At 39.5% G+C, this 19,675-nt stretch overlaps 1 protein-coding gene across 1 annotated transcript in view; it reads right to left on the bottom strand.

Moving 5' to 3' along the window:
- Positions 1 to 19,675, bottom strand: part of nell2a (neural EGFL like 2a) — a 134,126-nt gene that overhangs the window by 94,059 nt on the left and 20,392 nt on the right. Inside the window, 3 exon segments of the mRNA XM_056451817.1 lie at positions 1,250 to 1,346; positions 4,663 to 4,836; positions 17,637 to 17,787. Coding sequence (XP_056307792.1) covers positions 1,250 to 1,346; positions 4,663 to 4,836; positions 17,637 to 17,787 — 422 coding nt within the window.

Here is a 19,675-nt window from a genome sequence, read left to right as displayed (position 1 = left end):
CCACAACAACCTGGAGCTCAACACGCTCAAAACAGTGGAGATGATAGTGGACTTCAGGAGAAACCCCCCTGCTCTCCCCCCACTGAGCATCATGGACAGCATTGTGGCAGCAGTGGAGTCATTCAGGTTCCTGGGCACCACCATCTCTCAGGACCTGAAGTGGGACACTCACATTGACTCCATTATCAAAAAAGCTCAACAGAGGCTCTACTTTCTTTGTCAGCTGAGGAAGTTTAACCTCCCAAAGGAGCTGCTGAAACAGTTCTACACCTCCATCATTGAATCAGTCATCTGCACATCAATAACTGTCTGGTTTAGCTCAGCTACTAAATACGACCTCCAAAGACTACGTCGAATAGTTCGGACTGCTGAGCGAATCACTGGTACAACCCTTCCTACTCCCCAAGAACTGTACTTATCCAGAGCGAGCAGAAGGGCTGCCAAAATCACTCTGGACCCCTCACACCCAGCACACTGCCTCTTTGAACTTTTACCTTCTGGTGGACGCTACAGAGCACTGCGCACCAGAACAGCCCGACACAGAAACAGTTTCTTCCCTCAGGCAATCCATCTCATGAACACTTGATGATAATAATTGTGGAACCAACATCACTACTGCTATACACTTTTATACACATATAAAATTATTTAACAACACACTTTACATGCCAATTTGCACATAACAGCTGCACATATAACGTTGTATATAGTAATAAACATGTACATACACTTGTCAATCTGTATATTTGCACTCACTACTTACTTCTATTTTTTTTTATTTATATATATTTATGATCTGTTTTTTGTCCTGTCTCTGTAATCCTGTTGCACTGTAGAAGCTCTGTCACCAAAACAAATTCCTCATATGTGTGAACATACCTGGCAATAAAGCTCTTTCTGATTCTGATTTTGAATACACACTAAAACACACGCTTCAGACAGCTGCCAGGGCGAAAGTGTTTAGTTGCTGCACTGAAATCCTCAAAAATGGAGACGTGTATGAAGAGGAATTACTAATAATTACCAGAAGGCCTGACAGTGTCAAGTATGATCAGACATTTGTCGCTCGTTTGTGCACATTGTGTCTCTTTTATCAGTAATGAGTGGAGACAGAAGGAAGTGGACGCTCACACACAGGAAGTGCTTTGTATTTGACGTTATGTGTGTATTGTGTGCATTGAGAGATGTGATTATTGTGACGTGTGTGTGTGTGTGGTTTATTAATGCTTGTGTGCAGGTTATTAATCACCTTGAATAAGCCGTGAGCGCTGTTTCTCTGCCCGACCCAGAACGAGGCGTCTTCCGGGATCTCCATCAGAGGAACAGGTACAACTCGCTCGTAGATTCTGGAGGAAATACACCAACATAATCAGTCTTAACATTCATTCATTTTCTCTTCAGCTTAGTCTCTTTATTAATCAGGGGTCACCACAGCAGAATGAACCGCCAACTAGCATATGTTTTACACAGCGGATGCCCTTCCAGCCGCAACCCATCACTAGGAAACACCCACACTCATTCACACACACACTCATACACTACAGCCAATTCAGTTCATCAATTCCCCGCATGTGTTTGGACTGTGGGGGAAACCGGAGTACCCGTAGGAAACCCACGCAACACGGGTAGAACATGCAAACTCCACACAGAAACACACACTGACCCAGCCGAGGCTCAAACCAGCGACTTTCTTGCTGTGAAGCCACAGTGCTAACCACTGCGCCACCGCGTAGCACCACAGCACACACAGTTTTATGATTGAGAACAGACTCTGGAATATTCTCAATAATATTTGTGAAGGAAATAAAGCCCTATACGAGCCCTTTACAGACAGCAGGGGGAATAAGTACTGAACACATCGTCCTGTTTTTTCCTCAGAGTAATAGACGGAGCTGCTGACGTGGAACTGAAGCAGATTTTGGTAAAAACCCAAACAATACACACAGAAAACAAAACAAAACAATTCAGTAAATTTAGTTGTGTGTATAATGAACTGACAGAAGGAGAAAGTGACTGCTGAAGTGTGTTTAATACTTTATATAAAGACTTGTTTGGTGCTGCAGCTGAAAGGGCACCTATTTTACCCCTTTTCCATATGTAATTTGAGTCTTTTGTGTCTCCAGAAAGTGTCTGTAAAGTCAAATAAAAATAAAAATAAAATATTCAGTATTGTGAAATATTCACTACTGCTGCTGATGACGCTAAATGTAGAAATCTAACATTATTATTTGTACAACCCATATTTATTTTGAGTCTATTTTTCAGTAAATGATTCAGTTCTTCACTCATTAATCTTCATGTTTCATTGCTAGATGATCATTTTTGAAGAATTATTCAGTGGCATATTTTTGATGGCTGGTTGTCGCCACCTTTTGGTGAAATAATGTAATTGCTGCCTACAACTTTCACTTTTGAGCATCGTTAAAGGGCACCTATGGTAAAAAATCTACTTTTCAAGCTGTTTGGACAGACATATGTGCATGTATGGTGTCATATTTGGGTGATATAAACACACCCAGTGCTTTTTTTTTTCAATTTAACAACATAAAAACGGTGGACCAATTGGAGCTGTTTTCAAATCGACCGCTACTTTACGTAGGAGAGCGGTCCCCCCGCCCACCAATATTGATTGACAGGCGCGTCATCATATCCTCAGTTTGTTGATTCACGTCCGCCATTTTCAGCGTGAGTCGAAGCGATATCACTAAAGGAACACGCTAGCTCTATTTTTAGATGCAAGGCTCATTGGGCTCAACACAAGATCAATATTCTCCACATTATCGCTCTAATCAGAATTATTGGTTGTATCTTTAGGTAGGTTTGCAAACATGTGTACTTCTCATTGAGTCTACCTTATACTTCAGCCGTTTGCATTTCTCGCGATCCCAGAAGCTCCCTGTGATCTTAACTAGCATGCGTTTTAGCATTCTAAACATCGGTTTCTATCAGGGTACACTCAAGTGGACGGCTGGGCGCCGCGGACCGCTGCAGAAACCTGTTTAGAATTCAAAAATGCGTGGCGCGACGATTCGGGACACTTCATGTATCTGGTGCGCCACAGAGAGTGTCTGGTGTGCCGTGTCGCGGCTTCGAGCGGCGCATCCGGTGCCTCAGTCAAAGTTAATTCAGTGTGTGTGGTTATTAGTTTCTGTGTACAAGCTCGGCACTTGAAACTAGCACACAGTTGGCTGTAAAACTGTACAAAGACACAAATGATTTTGTACTCTCTGCTTGGTCTGTGTCCGAGTTGTACATGTACGACTGAATGCTGATCCTCTCTCTCCTTCTCTCAGTCTGCCTGTCAGACTCTGTTGCAAACGCAGAGCGGGTGAGCTCATGGCCCCGCCCCCTTGTTCCGTTGGCGGGAAGACGAAACTAATTTACATGTGAAGCAACACACCCCTAAATCAGCGAACTGTGGAAACGCCCCCAACATGACACTGTTTAACACATTATAATAAACAAATCTGAATTGTGTTTTAAACTGAACCTAAACTGGCACACTCAGAACCATAATATTAATATTAAATCATAAAAAAGAGGTCAACTATGTGCCCTTTAAACGCACATGATGGTGATTTTAATCTTTACCATAAACATCAGTGGTTTAATCTAAACTATAGCCTGTAACTTCATAACTAACTCAAAAGACTAAAGACTCAATCTCATCTTTCTTTTTTTCGCGTTTTCAGATTTGGATGCAGTGATTTGCAGAATTAATAAACATAACAACAGAAAACTCCTTTAATGAAACCCACAACATCCTCAATAACCCAACACAACTTCTTCCATCATTATATTTTACAGGAAATCCTAAATGCTTTCATACACCTAATTTAAATGACGTGAGAGGTGATCTCTCTCTGATCGTTACAAATTTAGGATTGATCTATTAGTAAAAACATTTATTAATCCGTAGGTCATGTGTTTCCTGAACTGTGGGTTGTGATCCAACCGAATCACGGATCAACCTCAGTTACACCCCTACTGAGGAAGAGCAGAGGGTTACTGAAGAGCTACTGGGAGATTTCAGCTGCTGTCTGGGCTTTCACGGCTCAAATACACCTTCCTTTCTTCATGTGCTCAATACTTTTATCCATTTTATTACCCAGAACTTCATTTCTAAACTAATTAGTATTGTTTTCTTTGCATATGTGGATCTCTTTGGTTGTTATCAACATCTGGGGAAAATTTCAAGTCAGCGGCACCTTTTTGAATATGTTTTCTGAGGAAAATGGTGACGTGTTCAATACTTATTTCCCCCGCTGCATATTTCAATTAATATAGAAAACGAACGCATGTTTTACCAAAACCAATAGTAGATGTTTTTAAATGCATGTGTGTGTGAAACAATATCATTTGCACACAAAGATGTTGTTACGTCATACTATTTAGACCATCATTATGGACGTTTACATTATAACTAACGTGGTTCAAAGGATGGATCTGCGACAGAGCAACTACAGCTTTAAGAAACACTCATCACTACATCGGTCATTTCCCAAATGATGCATCATACTAGGGTAGTTTAGCTGCGAGTTACATCACTGATTGGGAAACGCACCTCGAATCTTATCCCAGCCCATGCCTTGTTGCTGCTGTACTGCTGCAGCTCATGCAGTGTGTTTGTGTTTGTTGTGTCTGTGTGTGTGTGTGTCTGACCTGTTGCAGTCCACATAGAGTGTGAGATGGGCTGCACTGATGGAGACGGAGACTCTGTGCCACTGCTCGTCTGCCAGCGTGAAGGGGAAAATCTCAGTGTGTGTCTGCTGGAGACCCGTCCGGAAGTGGAGACGCACCTCACTCTTCTGCCCACTGCTCTCCAGCTCCAGCAGCCTGCGCACACACACACACACAGGTATGTTTCTGTGAATTGTGGGGACATTGCATAGGATTCCATTGTTTTTCTACTGCACAAGCTGTATTTTCTATGGCCCTGCCCCAACCCGATCCCTAAACCCAACGCTTACAGCAGACTCAGTGCAGTTTTACTTTCTGAAAAACTCATTGTGTGTGATATGTATGCTTTTTGATTCATGGGGACATCAGCAGTGTCCTCATAATTCACCTTCTCCTGCCATACCTGTGTCATACCTGTGTTATTATGCTCATTTGTGTCTTGATATATCATAAAAACACACACACACACACACACATATACATGCACACACACATATACATGCACACACACACACACACCATGAGGACCGCAGGCGACCTACTTTTTCTGATCATGCTGAGGGTTGTTACTTATAGCCCACATGAACAAATACTACAATAATTCATAGTAAATACTATAGTGTTTTTGAGCCGTGCTGTAGTAAAGTCTATTATGCTTTTATATTGTAGTTGTTCCAACTCTTGTTATGCGTACTGTAGTATTAACTATAGTGAATTGATCAACTGTAATAAATACTGGTGTAAACTTTAGTTTTTACTACAGTAAACTGTGGGCTATTGTAGTATAATTCACTCTATAGTTGTAGAAAACACCAGTAGTGCACTACAGTTGTGTTACCATAGCAACTATAGAATTACCACATCAGATTAATTACTATACTTGTTGTGTTACCATAGCAACTATAGAATCACCACATCAGATTAATTACTATAGCTGTGTTACCATAGCAACTATAGAATTACCACATCAGATTAATTGCTATAGCTGTGTTACCATAGCAACTATAGAACTACCACATCAGATTTATTACTATACCTGTGTTACCATAGCAACTATAGAATTACCACATCAGATTAATTACTATAAGTGTGTTACCATAGCAACTATATAAATACCACATCAGATTAATTACTATACTTGTTGTGTTACCATAGCAACTATAGAACTACCTAATCGGATTAATTGCGATAGTTGTTGTTACCATAGCAACTATAGAATTACCACATCAGATCAATTACTGTACTTGTTGTGTTACTATAGCAACTATAGAACTACTAAATCATTAATTACCATACTTGTTCTTACCATAGCAACCATAGACTTACAAGATTAGATTAATTACTATACTTGTTGTGTTACCATAGCGACTATAGAATTACCACTTCAGAGTAATGACTATACTTGTTGTGTGACCATAGCAACTGTAGAATTACCACATCAGATTAATTACTATACTTGTGGTGTTACCATAGCAACTATAGAACTACTAAATCAGATTAATTACTATAATTGTTGTGTTACCATAGCAACTATAGAACTACTAAATCTGATTAATCACTATACTTGTTGTTACCATAGCAAACATAGTATTACCAGATCAGATTAATCACTATACTTGTTGTTACCATAGCAAACATAGTATTACCAGATCAGATTAATCACTATACTTGTTGTTACCATAGCAAACATAGTATTACCAGATCAGATTAATTAATATACTTGTTGTTACCATAGCGACTAAAGAATTACCAGATCAGATTAATTACTATACTTGTTGTGTGACCATAGAAACTGTAGAATTACCACATCAGATTAATTACTGTTCTTGTGCTACCATAGCAACTATAGAATTACCACATCAGAGTAATGACTATACATTTTGTGTTACCATAGCAACTATAGAATCACCACAATAGATTAATTCAAGTACTTTACAGTAGTATGGATCAAAAACACTGTGTATTTACTATAAATGACTGTACTTTGTATTACTTTATGTGGGATTCAAAACCCATGTTCTTATGTTGCAGTTTTGGTCATTTTTGAGAAGTATTTCTTCCTCAAGGTTTTTACCGTCTCTTTCTCTTTTTAAACCTGATATTACTTTTGTAATTGTATTAAATGCACTTCAGGTCGGCCTGACCCAGAAAATACCCAGAAGTACTACATTTTAATAGTTAATAAGAGCTGTGCTTTTCCAGTCCAATTAAGCAATGCACTCATATCTTCTCCAAATACCTTGGCAACCACATATCAACACCCTGGCAACCATCCACTCCTGCATGCCAGTAAAGCAGGCCAGTTTTGCACAGACAAGCAGCCCAAAAAGCACAACTATTCTTCATAATTTGCAGCTCCCGAACATGTCATTGACAGCAGAGGACACAGCGGGATCTCTGACCGTCACACACAAAAAGCAGAGTGCTGCATATTCTGCAGAATCCGCAAATACAGCGGGCCCAACACTCACCTCTGTGGCACATCGTCGACAGGAGGCCTTCATGTGCGTCTCTTACAGCCGAATTCATCCGTCTGACTCTACAAATGTCCTCTATAACAATATCCCACGAGACCTTCATCACCTGCTGACCAGAGCTGATTCTGAACACTGAAGCTGACCGTCACGCATTTATATTAATATTGATACAAAAAAAGAGTGTATGACTAACGGCTCATAGACCTGCTGGGTTTTTTCCTTTTCTGTTTTGCTGGACGAGTGTATTTTTGCCTCTGATTTCAACAAAACCAAATTAATTCATTGCTTTTATTTAAATTCATGTGTAGAATCAGCATTTTTTGTTCGTGTCAGTGGCAATTTTTATAATCAAAGATTTTTTATTATCAAAGATTTTTTATTATTTTCAACATTTGAATTATTTTAATGGCTTATTTTAGTACACATTTTATCACAATAGATATTCAGTTTTTTTATATTGTTGATGCTCACCAAGACTACACTACCTGACAAAAGTCTTGTTTTCTATCCAAGTTTTAGGAACAGCCAATAATAACTCGTCTTCTAGTTGATGGTTTGGTATCAGAAGTGTCTTATATGAAAGGTAAAGGCCTCTAGATTTATTTGAGCACAGTAAAATCTGATCATGTCTTGATTATTAATGATATGATTTCATTAAGACAGTGCGGTCTGACTCTGCTTAGACTAAAGTCTGCTCACTGAACCTTCAATAATGTCCAGTATAGAATATGTGCTCATGCTGCAGTGGAAACAGAATGAATATTGTGTCTGACTCCATCATGAGCTTGGAGGACTGCATCCATACATCTCTGACATGACTCAAATCACTGATTAATAAAGTCATCTGGAATGGTGAAGAAATGCAGGACTCCCAGAGTTCATCAAGATTCATCTTCAACGCCTCCTCCTTCATCTTACGCCAGACGTGCTCAACAATGTTCATTTCTGATGACTGGGCTGGCCAATCCTTTTCAGGATCTTTGATGTGGAGGCTGAAGTATGAGAAGGAGCGCTATCCTGCTGGAGAATTTGCCCTCTCCTGTGGTTTGTAATGTAATGGGCAGCACAAATGTCTTGATACAACGACAACACTGTTGTCAGGTAGTGCTCATATTATATTGAATAAAAACTGTAAAAAATAATAATATTTTTGTTTCCTATTTAAATACATTTTTTTTAATTATTTGTTTTGCCACGATTCAAAAACATTTATTTAAGAATAATTTCTATGGCAACATTTTAAGATGTTTTTCTTTACGTTTGTCTGAAAAAAATTATGTTAATTGAATTTAATTAATGTATTGGATTTTTGTTTTGTTGTATTATGTTTAACTACTTTTTAAATAAAAACAAGAATATATATATATAACTAATGTTTGATGCAGTATAGTAATATTGTTTAATATTATGCATTTAAAAAAGAGCTTCAAAATTTTTCTTTTGTAAAAAGATTGCACTGAAAATCAGATTGTTCAAACTGGCTACTTGTTTTGATGATGCTTAATTAACTTAAGAATCAGACTACGCCGATCGTGTTGCATGTTTGCTTCAGCTTGCAACATATCGATGTGTTTCTATTATCTAGTGTATTATATTTCAGTTCAGTTTAAACCTGAAACTCTAAAAGCTAAACTCCCATTGTGCTTCGCGGTCTTCCATTGAAGATTTACTCGAAGGTGAAATGTTAATGGAGAAAAAGCTGACAAAAGTAACCCTGCGCAGTTTATTTCCTCCTCCACACAAAACCTCCTCACGCATGAGAGCGTTATCGTTCGAGAGAAGCCAATTACAGATGCGCAGCTTCTCATTTATCCACAAACAGGCCTGTAATGAGTTCTTGTGCTCTCCCAGAGAAAGCCAACATCGATAACAGAGCCCAAAACTCACCGTACGGGGAATTAACATCTCTCAGAAGACCTGGGCTATTCACTGGCTCCAATAAACACAGTTCAACGAGCAGGATTACAGTCAGGACGGCAGAAAAGCCCATATCAGCAGATCTTCAAGACAGAAAACACTTGACCTGCGACCCCTAATACACCTGCAGACTCGATGCATCCAGATTACAAAAAAGAGGTGTTTTCAGGGTTTCTGCTTGAATTCTGAGCACGGGTGGAAAGAAAGTGAAGTGAATAGATGGTTTGCACTTTTCAACATTTCTTAAACTCCCTGTATGTGCAGACATGCATGCTGAAGCTCGATTGCAAACAACAGCATGGGTTGCACTGTTAATGTAAGATTGGACACTGTTCTGCCTATTTATTCTGTCTAATCCATGAAAAAATTGTGCATTTTGTTGCACGTTTTAGCTTACAAATCCACTAGAGGGCGCTGTCTACATTTTTGTGAAAAATAAAACGTTCTGGGTATGTTACATTGTACGTTTTATCTGACAAATCCACTAGAGGGCGCTGTCTACATTTTTGTGAAAAATAAAACGTTCTGGGTATGTTACATTGTACGTTTTATCTGACAAATCCACTAGAGGGCGCTGTCTACATTTTTGTGAAAAATAAAACGTTCTGGGTATGTTACATTGTACGTTTTATCTGACAAATCCACTAGAGGGCGCTGTCTACATTTTGTGAAAAATAAAACGTTCTGGGTATGTTACATTGTACGTTTTATCTGACAAATCCACTAGAAGGCGCTGTCTACATTTTTGCGAATTTTAAATGTTACGTGGGGTATATTTGTTGTGTCTCAGATGTAAAATCCACTAGAAGGCGCTGTCTACATTTTTGCGAATTTTAAATGTTACGTAGGGTATATTTGTTGTGTCTCAGATGTAAAATCCACTAGAGGGCGCTGTCTACATTTCTGCGAATTTTAAATGTTACGTAGGGTATATTTGTTGTGTCTCAAATGTAAAATCCACTAGAGGGCGCTGTCTACATTTTTGCGAATTTTAAATGTTACGTAGGGTATATTTGTTGTGTCTCAGATGTAAAATCCACTAGAGGGCGCTGTCTACATTTCTGCGAATTTTAAATGTTACGTAGGGTATATTTGTTGTGTCTCAAATGTAAAATCCACTAGAGGGCGCTGTCTACATTTTTGCGAATTTTAAATGTTACGTAGGGTATATTTGTTGTGTCTCAAATGTAAAATCCACTAGAAGGCGCTGTCTACATTTCTGCGAATTTTAAATGTTACGTAGGGTATATTTGTTGTGTATCAAATGTAAAATCCACTAGAGGGCGCTGTCTACATTTTTGCGAATTTTAAATGTTACGTGGGGTATATTTATTGTGTCTCAGATGTAAAATCCACTAGAGGGCGCTGTCTACATTTTTGCGAATTTTAAATGTTACGTGGGGTATATTTGTTGTGTCTCAGATGTAAAATCCACTAGAGGGTGCTGTCTACATTTCTAGGAATCAGAAATATGTTACTTAGGATATGTTTATTTCAGATGTAAAATCCACTAGAGGGTGCTGTCTACATTTATGCTAATTTGAAATACGTTACTTACAGTATGTTTTGCTGTACGCTTCAGATACACGTTCGTTTTGTACACATACATAGGAAGGCGGGGCTTGTCGTACAGAACACCTAGCAAACTACTGACCTAAACACTTCGCTAACGTATTAACTTACAAATTATTTATTTGATGTGTGTGCAATGAGCTGCACGAAAATAATCCTTAATTCTTTGAAAATATATCCCTGTAAATATTATTGCTGTGAAAAGAAACAAAAGCTGTTGGCTTCACGATGCACCTAAGTGAAGTTTTCAAACTAATTTCGAGAGGAGCACGTGATATGATTGACTGCAGCTGGCCACTCATCTACATTCACTAGTTAGCCAATCAGATAAACCCCAACTCACTATAAGTAGCCTAGCTAGAACTACTCTCTTATCTTCATTTTCAGAAGAAACCCCCCATCCACCCCTTATCCTCCTTTCTTCCTTTACCACGGGGAGCTCTCGAGAACCACCGATCTCGTACTCCCCTCATATGCTCTATGGACCAGGTGGGAGCCCTGGGCTCACCTATCTCCGAGCTCAGGGTTCTCTCCAGGGACAGCATGCCAAACCTGCTAACAGTTGTCAAACAATATCTAAGTGTGAACTCTTGAAAAAAGCTACTCCATGTATGTCTTCCCAAAACAAATGTTTAACTGAGCATGTCCAGAATATTTTACCTAGAAACTGCAGTCAAGCATATGTTGAAGAACGTATCTCTGATGAGTCCGTGTTGCATAAAAACAAACCATAAAAATAAAGCGATTATTTATAAGGCTAAGATTATATAAACGTAGCTTCTCTGCGCCATTCTGAGAGTGCTTTATTGTAGCTGCAAGAAAATACACCCTGAAAAAAAAGAGCATCTATCTAGCCTGTAAGCCATCGAAACTTCAAGCCGTCTTGAGTGATTTTAAAGGCCTTGTCAAGTCAACAAAGACTGTCTAAAAACCCGCAGTTATATAAATGAGTGAGTGACATGAATTCATTAGAGGATTGACAGCCTGAGAGTGTTTCTGGCCACTTTTCTAGAGCCGTCATCTGCCTGACTCTGTTTACAGACTCCGCTGTCACACAGACAGATGTGATTTCTCTATTTCACGGAGATTATTTCATGTGTGCTCTTCCTAAAAAAAAACAGAGAGAGAGAGGGGGAGTTATTTTTAGCCAGTTTCTCTCCATCACTGACAGTAATGCACTCGCAATGAGAAAACATCCATTTCCTATACCGCTTGAATTCCCTGTGCAGCAGTTTTTCCTAACGGAAAGCAACTTTATATTAAGTTTTTGCAAACTTATTTGCGCGATAAAGGCAAGCGGTGGATGTTTAAATAGTCTTTATGGAGAGAGAGTGTTTTATTTCTGCTGAGTGCTGCTCTTAGACTCGACTCGCAGAGGAAAAAACTTGTAATCAGTCTTCAGGGATTTGCGGATGTGGACACGGCACAGAGAAACAGTTAATGATGAGCTGAACGGACACAAAAAACAACACCGAATCCACCGCAGATCGCCGGTCAAGCGCTAAAAACATTACACTGGATGGACATCTTGAGGGAAAACCTTCTTCTTCATTCCCTCCCACTGTCCAGACCTCTTCAACACACGACAATAAATTCAGAAAGCGCACGCATTTTTACTTAACCTGAACAATCTATGCTTCCAGTGCATAAAAAAATAGGTCACAGGTCTGACTGGGGGGCTTAATGGTACATAAATTACCCCACATCTCCGGAAATATATGCAAATTACACGTATGACATGCAAGATTACATTTGGAATTTACATATCTATAATATAAGTCATATATGCAACATATATTTTAAAGTATTTTGGTCTACTTGGGCGGCACGGTGGCTCAGTGGTTCGCACTGTGGCTTCACAGCAATAAGGTCGCTGGTTCGAGTCCCAGCTGAGCCAGTTGGTGTTTCTGTGTGGAGTTTGCATGTTCTCCCCGTGTTGGTGTGGGTTTCCTCTGGGTGCTCCGGTTTCCCCCACAGTCCAAACACATGCGCTATAGGGGAATTGATCAACTAAATTGGCCGTAGTGTATGAATGAGTGTGTATGGGTGTTTCCCAGTATTGGGTTGCAGCTGGAAAGGCATTCGCCGTGTAAAACATATGCTGGAATAGTTGGCGGTTCTTTCCGCTGTGGCGACCCCTGATATAGAGACTGAGCTGAAGAAAAATTAATGATTAGGGCTGCATAATATATTGATTTATCATCGATATCGCAATGTGTGTGTCCGCAATAGTCAAATCTGCAATGTGGAATTGAGACTGTAATTGACCAGACGTTAATCTGTGTCTTTGCTCTATTATATGTAGATCAGGGGTCTCAAACTCCCGGCCTGCGGGCCATTTACGGCCCACCCTCCTCCTCCCTCCGGCCCGCAACTGACGTCAAAAATAAAAGAGGATTCGACCCCTGAAAACACATGTTTCTGAATCACTATCATTATTGTGCTGTCACCTATAGCCACTTGTGCTTTTGAGCTATTGGACGTTTAATGTACTGCACTATATTATACTGTATTTCAGTGTCTCTCGAGAGTAACGCACATGCAGATTAACGCTGGAGCTGATTTAAACGTTGAATTAAATGTGAATATTTTTACTAAAGCTCTATTTATGTAAATATTCAAGTGTCATTTGATCATTATCAGTTTTATACCGCCTGTATATTGTTGAGCAAACACCTCTTCAAGGCTTACACATTATGCTGATGGTGTAACAAATATGATCATTTTGCTAATATTCGATTCGAATGGGCTCATTAATAGATTGTCCTCAAATGCGTATTGAGATTTCTATGAAAACGATGTGCATTTTACTGCAGGATGAACAGAACATGTTAAAGTAAACGTGAATATATACTTACTTTCCCCTATTTTGTTGTAGTTTTAAAAAAGAAAGATACTAAGAAGACTCATTACCAGTGAAATCAGCAAAGTTACCTTAACTGCTTCTGCTGTTCTTGCGCTATCTGTTAAACTTTTGGTAAAGCAACAATTGGTTGGGACAGAATAATACTTATTATTATCATTATCATGACTATTTAAATGTCAAAATGCTAATTTAGACAGCCACAGATATACTTCAGCAGTGGTGTGAAGCAAAAAACATGCTGATTTGTTGATTTGTGACAGCTAATGCTTGAAATATAAGCATCAGGTCTGTTGTCCTAAGATGCATCAATTACGTCACTGTTTTCTTGGGCTTGAATGTTAAAACGGCCCTCCTATGAATTGTCAGTCACTGAAATGGCCCCCCGCCAATTTGAGTTTGAGACCCCCTGTTGTAGATTATTATATTTTATATTTATTAGATAGACTCCCTAACAAAAATCATCCCAATCGATATAACTTTCCAAATACAGCCAGTCAAAGCCATCTGGATAAATTGTATTCATATCACAATATATTTATATATATCTATATATGCAGAGAAACGAAATATTGCAATACCATTTTTTCCAGTATCCTGCAGGCCTAATTAATTTCAATCATTGGAATTTCAAGTATATTAGCTATAATGCTACTGTATATATGTGTTGTGTGTGTCTGTGTGTGTGTGTCTCTCTCTCCCCCTCTCTTTACATCTGCAGGCCCCGCCCTAATTATGCAGACGACGTGCTCTGGGATTGGCTGGAGTGACTCAGGGCGTCCTTTAACCCTTTAACCTGCGCCTCATTTTTGAGCATTTTCCAGAAAACGACTCACCCAAATATAAATGTCTGTAGCTCTTGAACCCTGTGGTCTATGTTCACAAGTCTGGTTTTGTTTGAAACTAGACATTGGCTAGTTTGGTATCCAACGTACTACGTAAACTGTGTATCACTGTAAAGGTCAGTTGATTGGCTACTTCATCCATCCATCAAAACTTTGCTGGCTAGGCATTTCCTGGCATTGTTCAGCGTAAACGCGAGGTGCGAAGATTGACACCTCGCTGATCCAGTCAGAAGTTGCCTTCTAATCTATGATAATAGCAGGGCTTTTTATCATTGAAATGCGGCGTATAACCAATATTTCATTTAAAATAGACATGCATTATCGTAACCTATATGGCTCGACGGTATTTTTAAGTTCTCTTTTGTTTTGGATAAAAAACTGGGATGCATTTTGAATACTGGACCCTTACACTTATCTGCATGCTGTTGTTTCCTGGAATCGTTCCAGCTGATCAGAACTACAGGCGTTGAAACGTAAGCGTTACCGTGCATTAAATGTCCGGTCCTTCAGGATTTGATTTAACCCTTTCCTCTCTGGTGCACAGATTTGAAAAACAAGTTCAGAACATGAAACTAGAGTGTCATAACGGTCAGGGTATCTTTTGGTCAATGAATTTTCATTTTAGAAACAGATATTGAAAAATGAAAAACGAGTCGTTTTTTTGATTTTCGTTTTAAAATTAAAAAACGAAAAATTTGTACAAATTTTAAAACGAAAAATCAAAAAACGACTTGTTTTTGGTTTTCATGATGAAAAACAGAAAAACAAAATTCAAAAATGATTTGATTTTTATTTTTTTTTTATTTATTTTATTTTTTTTTTTTATACAAAAACGAATAAAGTCTTGTTGTTTTATATTCCGAAACCAGATAGGCAGATGCATTTACGATGACGCATTGCTGTTACACACAGTCTAGCCACAGTGGCTGGTGATCAAAAAAAGTTAAAGTCAAGCCCTGATTTTATATATATATATATATATATATATATATACATGAAAATATATGTACATATTTGTAAATCCAATTGTTTAACAAAATGGAAACAGCTAGTTTCGCATATTCCGCACATATGACAAGTAAAAATCCAAATATAATCTTGTATGTCATATGTAATTTGCATATATTTAACTATATCAGACTTCTATATGGGGCACTTCTATGCAATGTAAATTACACATAAGTGTAAAACAAGCACCAGTAATTAATACTTAACTCAAGCGTGTAATTAGACCTTGTATGTAGATAAACGTGTGGCTCAGAGCTGTGTGTGTGTGTGTGTGTTTCTAATCTCCTGGGTATTTCAGCTATAATTAGGGGCGCTTGCTAAGTCAAGCATCTCTAGTACTGTTGCTTATTATTAATTAGCATTAGTGACATGAACAAACAATAAAGATCAGCGTCTAACTAGTCCCGTTAGTATTGCAGGCGGTGCCCAAACATCAGTCTGGAGTATAGAAATCACCTAATAACACCCTATTAATATGCAGAAATATGCCCTATTAATGACCCAGAATAGCCTAGCAATCATTTATAGGTGCCCTAACAACCCCTTAGCTACATCCTAGCAACCCATTAGAAACCATGCAGAATATATAGCAACAAACAAGCAATACCCTAGCAACATCCAACATACACTGACTTAGCAATTACCTGTTGACAATCCAGAAACATTAGCATTGATCCAGAACATCCAATCTACCATCCAGAACTCCATATTAATGTCCTGTCAGCCATTGAGCCTAGCAACCACTTAGCAACCACTAGCAACACCCTAGCAACCATCCTGAGCACTATATAGAGCACATAGCAATGCCCTAGCAAACATGCTTAGTATACTAGAAACCACCTAAAACAATCAAGCTGGCTACATGCTTATTACAACACAACATAGCAACACCCTAGCAACCACTAACAGTGGCCTAACAATATGCTGACAACCATGCAGCAATGCCCTGGCAACCTACCGAAGCCATATTAGTAATGATCTAGAAAATTCCATCAACCAACCAGAACCTCACAGTAATGCCCTATCAACCATTCACAATACCCTAGCAATCACTTAGCAACACCCTAGCAACCATCCTGAGCATTATATAGAGCACACAGCAATGCCTTAACAAACATTCAGAATATACTTGCAACCACCTGAAACAATCAAGCTAGCTACATGCTTATGACAACATAGCAACCCCCTGGCAACCACCAACAATGGCCTAACAACATGCTGACAACCATGCAGCAACACCCTAGCAACCAACCACTGCCATAATAGCAATGATCCAGAAAATCCAAGCAAACAATCAGAACCTCAACCATTCACAATACCCTAGCAACCACTCAGCAACACCCTAGCAATCATCCTGTGCACCATAGAATAGACATAGCAATGCCTTAACAAACATTCAGAGTATACTAGCAACCACCTGAAACAAACAAGCTAGCTACATGCTTATGACAACATAGCAACACCCTGGCAACCACCCAACAATGGCCTGACAACATGCTGACAACCATGCAGCAATGTTCTGGCAACCAAACAGTGCAATATAGCAACATCCTGGCAACCACCCACAACAACCCAGCAACATGCCAACAGCTTTGGCCGCCGCCCACAGAAACATCGCAACAAATTAGCAACGCGAACAATCATATAGCAACACCCTGGCAACCACTCAATGCAACAATTGAGAGTGTGTGTATAATTATTTGAGTGTGTGTGTGTGTGTGTGTGTGTGTGTTTTGACCTGTTTTCTGTGAATGTGTATGTGTGTGTATATAATTGTGTGTGTGCGTGTGTGTGTGTGTGTGTGTGTGTGTGTGTTTTGACCTGTTTTCTGTGAATGTGTATGTGTGTGTATATAATTGTGTGCGTGCGTGTGTGTGTGTGTGTTTTGATCTGTGTTTTCTGTGAATGTGTATGTGTGTGTATATAATTGTGTGCGTGCGTGTGTGTGTGTGTGTGTTTTGACCTGTTTTCTGTGAATGTGTATGTGTGTGTATATCATTGTGTGTGTGTGTGTGTGTGTGTGTGTGTGTGTGCGTGCATGCGTGCGTGCGTGTTTATCAGTGTGTGTATTGTTCAAATGTTTATCAGTGTGTGTGTGTGTGTGTGTGTTTTGACCTGTTTTCTGTGAATGTGTATGTGTGTGTATATAATTGTGTGCGTGTGTGTGTGTGCGTGTGTTTCTTTGAATGTGTGTGTGTGTGTGTGTGTTTCTTTGAATGTGTGTGTGTGTGTGTGTGTGTTTCTTTGAATGTGTATGTGTGTGTGTGTACTGACCTGTGTTCTCCGTGATGGATGGACAGGATGACTCCAGAGTTGAGTTTGTCCTGTTTGAGTGTGAGGGCGATGGTAAACTCTGTCTTTCCTCTGAGTTTCTGCAGCATGTGTCCTGCGGCAGCGTCAGGGACCCTCACACTGCGGGACGAGCCTGCGGGAGCACCGAAATAACATCAAAAACAGACACGACACTTATGAACTCGCTGATCCCACACACACACACACACCGCTCACCACTGCTGGAGGAGAGAGAAAACAACACACACTGACCGTCAGGTACCACCAAACACAACACCCAAACACAAATCCTGTTTATAGCAAACAACAACCTGTATATATGTTCATATCTATTTGCATATGCCTGATTATTAATAGCAACATGTACAGTATGTTCATCTATTTGTAAATCTCTGAGTCTACTTAATACAACTTGTTTATTCTGTAGTACATCCATATTACCCATAGTTTTCTATAACTGCACTTATACCTGTATCCTGCACTTGCTGCTAGTTTTAAACTGCACAAACTGCTCATTGTCAATTATTCCTTCCATAATATATGCATTTAGATTGTAAATATAAAGTATATATATTTATTTATACAACAGTTCTGTCTGGTTCTTGAATCTGATTGGCTGATAGCCGTGCGATATTTTGCCAGTAACATCACACAGAGGCCTCTTCACCCTTCACTGTGTATAACTCCGCCCACATTCAGCCAGCAACAAGCAGAGACGCCACAGTTTGACAAATATTACTGTTATTAGACAACATAATGTACTTTTGAGGCTTTTTTAGTCGAGAATATAGCTGTTTAGATTGCAGCTATGCAGTTTATTTGTAAGAATAGTGCCTATTTTAAAATATTTACAATTTCTGAGAGAGCCCGTCGGTGGCTAAAAACAGTTGACGTTGACTATCCACAAGATGGCGCCAGGACCGCATAATAAGCCCTTGCTTAGTGTGTTTTCTTGAGCGCGAATGAGGAGCTGAAAAATGTAAGCGCTGCGTTTTTTTAAGGTGGACCAGATAGAGTCAATAAGAAGCTGCCAATAAGAAGCTGGATTCAGCCTCGTCCCTCCTTATCGCAAACACAACCAATAGTATCTGGATGCAGCCTTTATGATACAAGCTGAGATTGCATCATTCAGCAATGCAATGTCAGACACAATGCACTCAAATGGAGCGAGTGACGTCACTGTGAGGGGTGGGGTTAGGTGAGCCCATTAAAAAGCATTGGATGCAGCCCAGATTGCACTGCACCAGGTCTGCATCCAGACCCATCTCAACACAACAGCAGTCTGGTAGTGATTGCTCTGCTTGTTTCGAGGTTATTTATTGTGATATTGTAGCGGTCGCTTAATGTTTGATATGCTTTGTGTATTAATGTCCCCTTTAAGAGGACTATTCCTGTGGTTGTTTTACCCTTTAGATGTAAGCACGCATGTATGGGAGCTCAGTTCAGTTCTGGCGAGCTCTGAGAAGTGTGTGATGGTCGCTCTACCGCTGTGTCATTCTTTTATTTCAATGATGTAGCATTTTATTTAGCGACGGATGTTTGAGTCTTTTTCTTTTCCTTTTGCCTCCTCATTGTCGTTGACTGGCATGTATGTAGTCGACAGCACATGGGAGAAACGCATAAAGGCCGATAGGAAGAGTGAAATAGTTTCTGTCTCCTTTTTTTATTCCATAAAGTCTCTGAGTAAACGCTGGGACCCGTCACAATACTGATGGCAACAGAGAAATACAGTAGCGTGTAATAGACTGTAAGGAGATATCTCTGTAGACGGAGGGCATTTCATGTCACGTTCAGCCTTATAATCTGAAACTGAGCAAAATCAGCTGTTTTGTCATCACCTTAAGAGGGTCACACACCAGAAGCGCCGCTTCACATTACGCTATAGAGAATCACTCAAACACTAGCTCTGAAGGAGACGTTGGTGAATTAGTAACGGCTTCTGCTGTTCTGACGTCAGCTGCAGATGTGAATGAATGGCGGTAGAAAGTAGTTCCTCATACAAAAGGGTTTTAGACTCTCCG

This window comes from Danio aesculapii, chromosome 25 (genome assembly GCF_903798145.1).
Source record: "Danio aesculapii chromosome 25, fDanAes4.1, whole genome shotgun sequence".
NCBI classification, from domain to species: Eukaryota; Metazoa; Chordata; class Actinopteri; order Cypriniformes; family Danionidae; genus Danio; species Danio aesculapii.
This window is presented reverse-complemented; position numbering and strand designations above follow the sequence as displayed.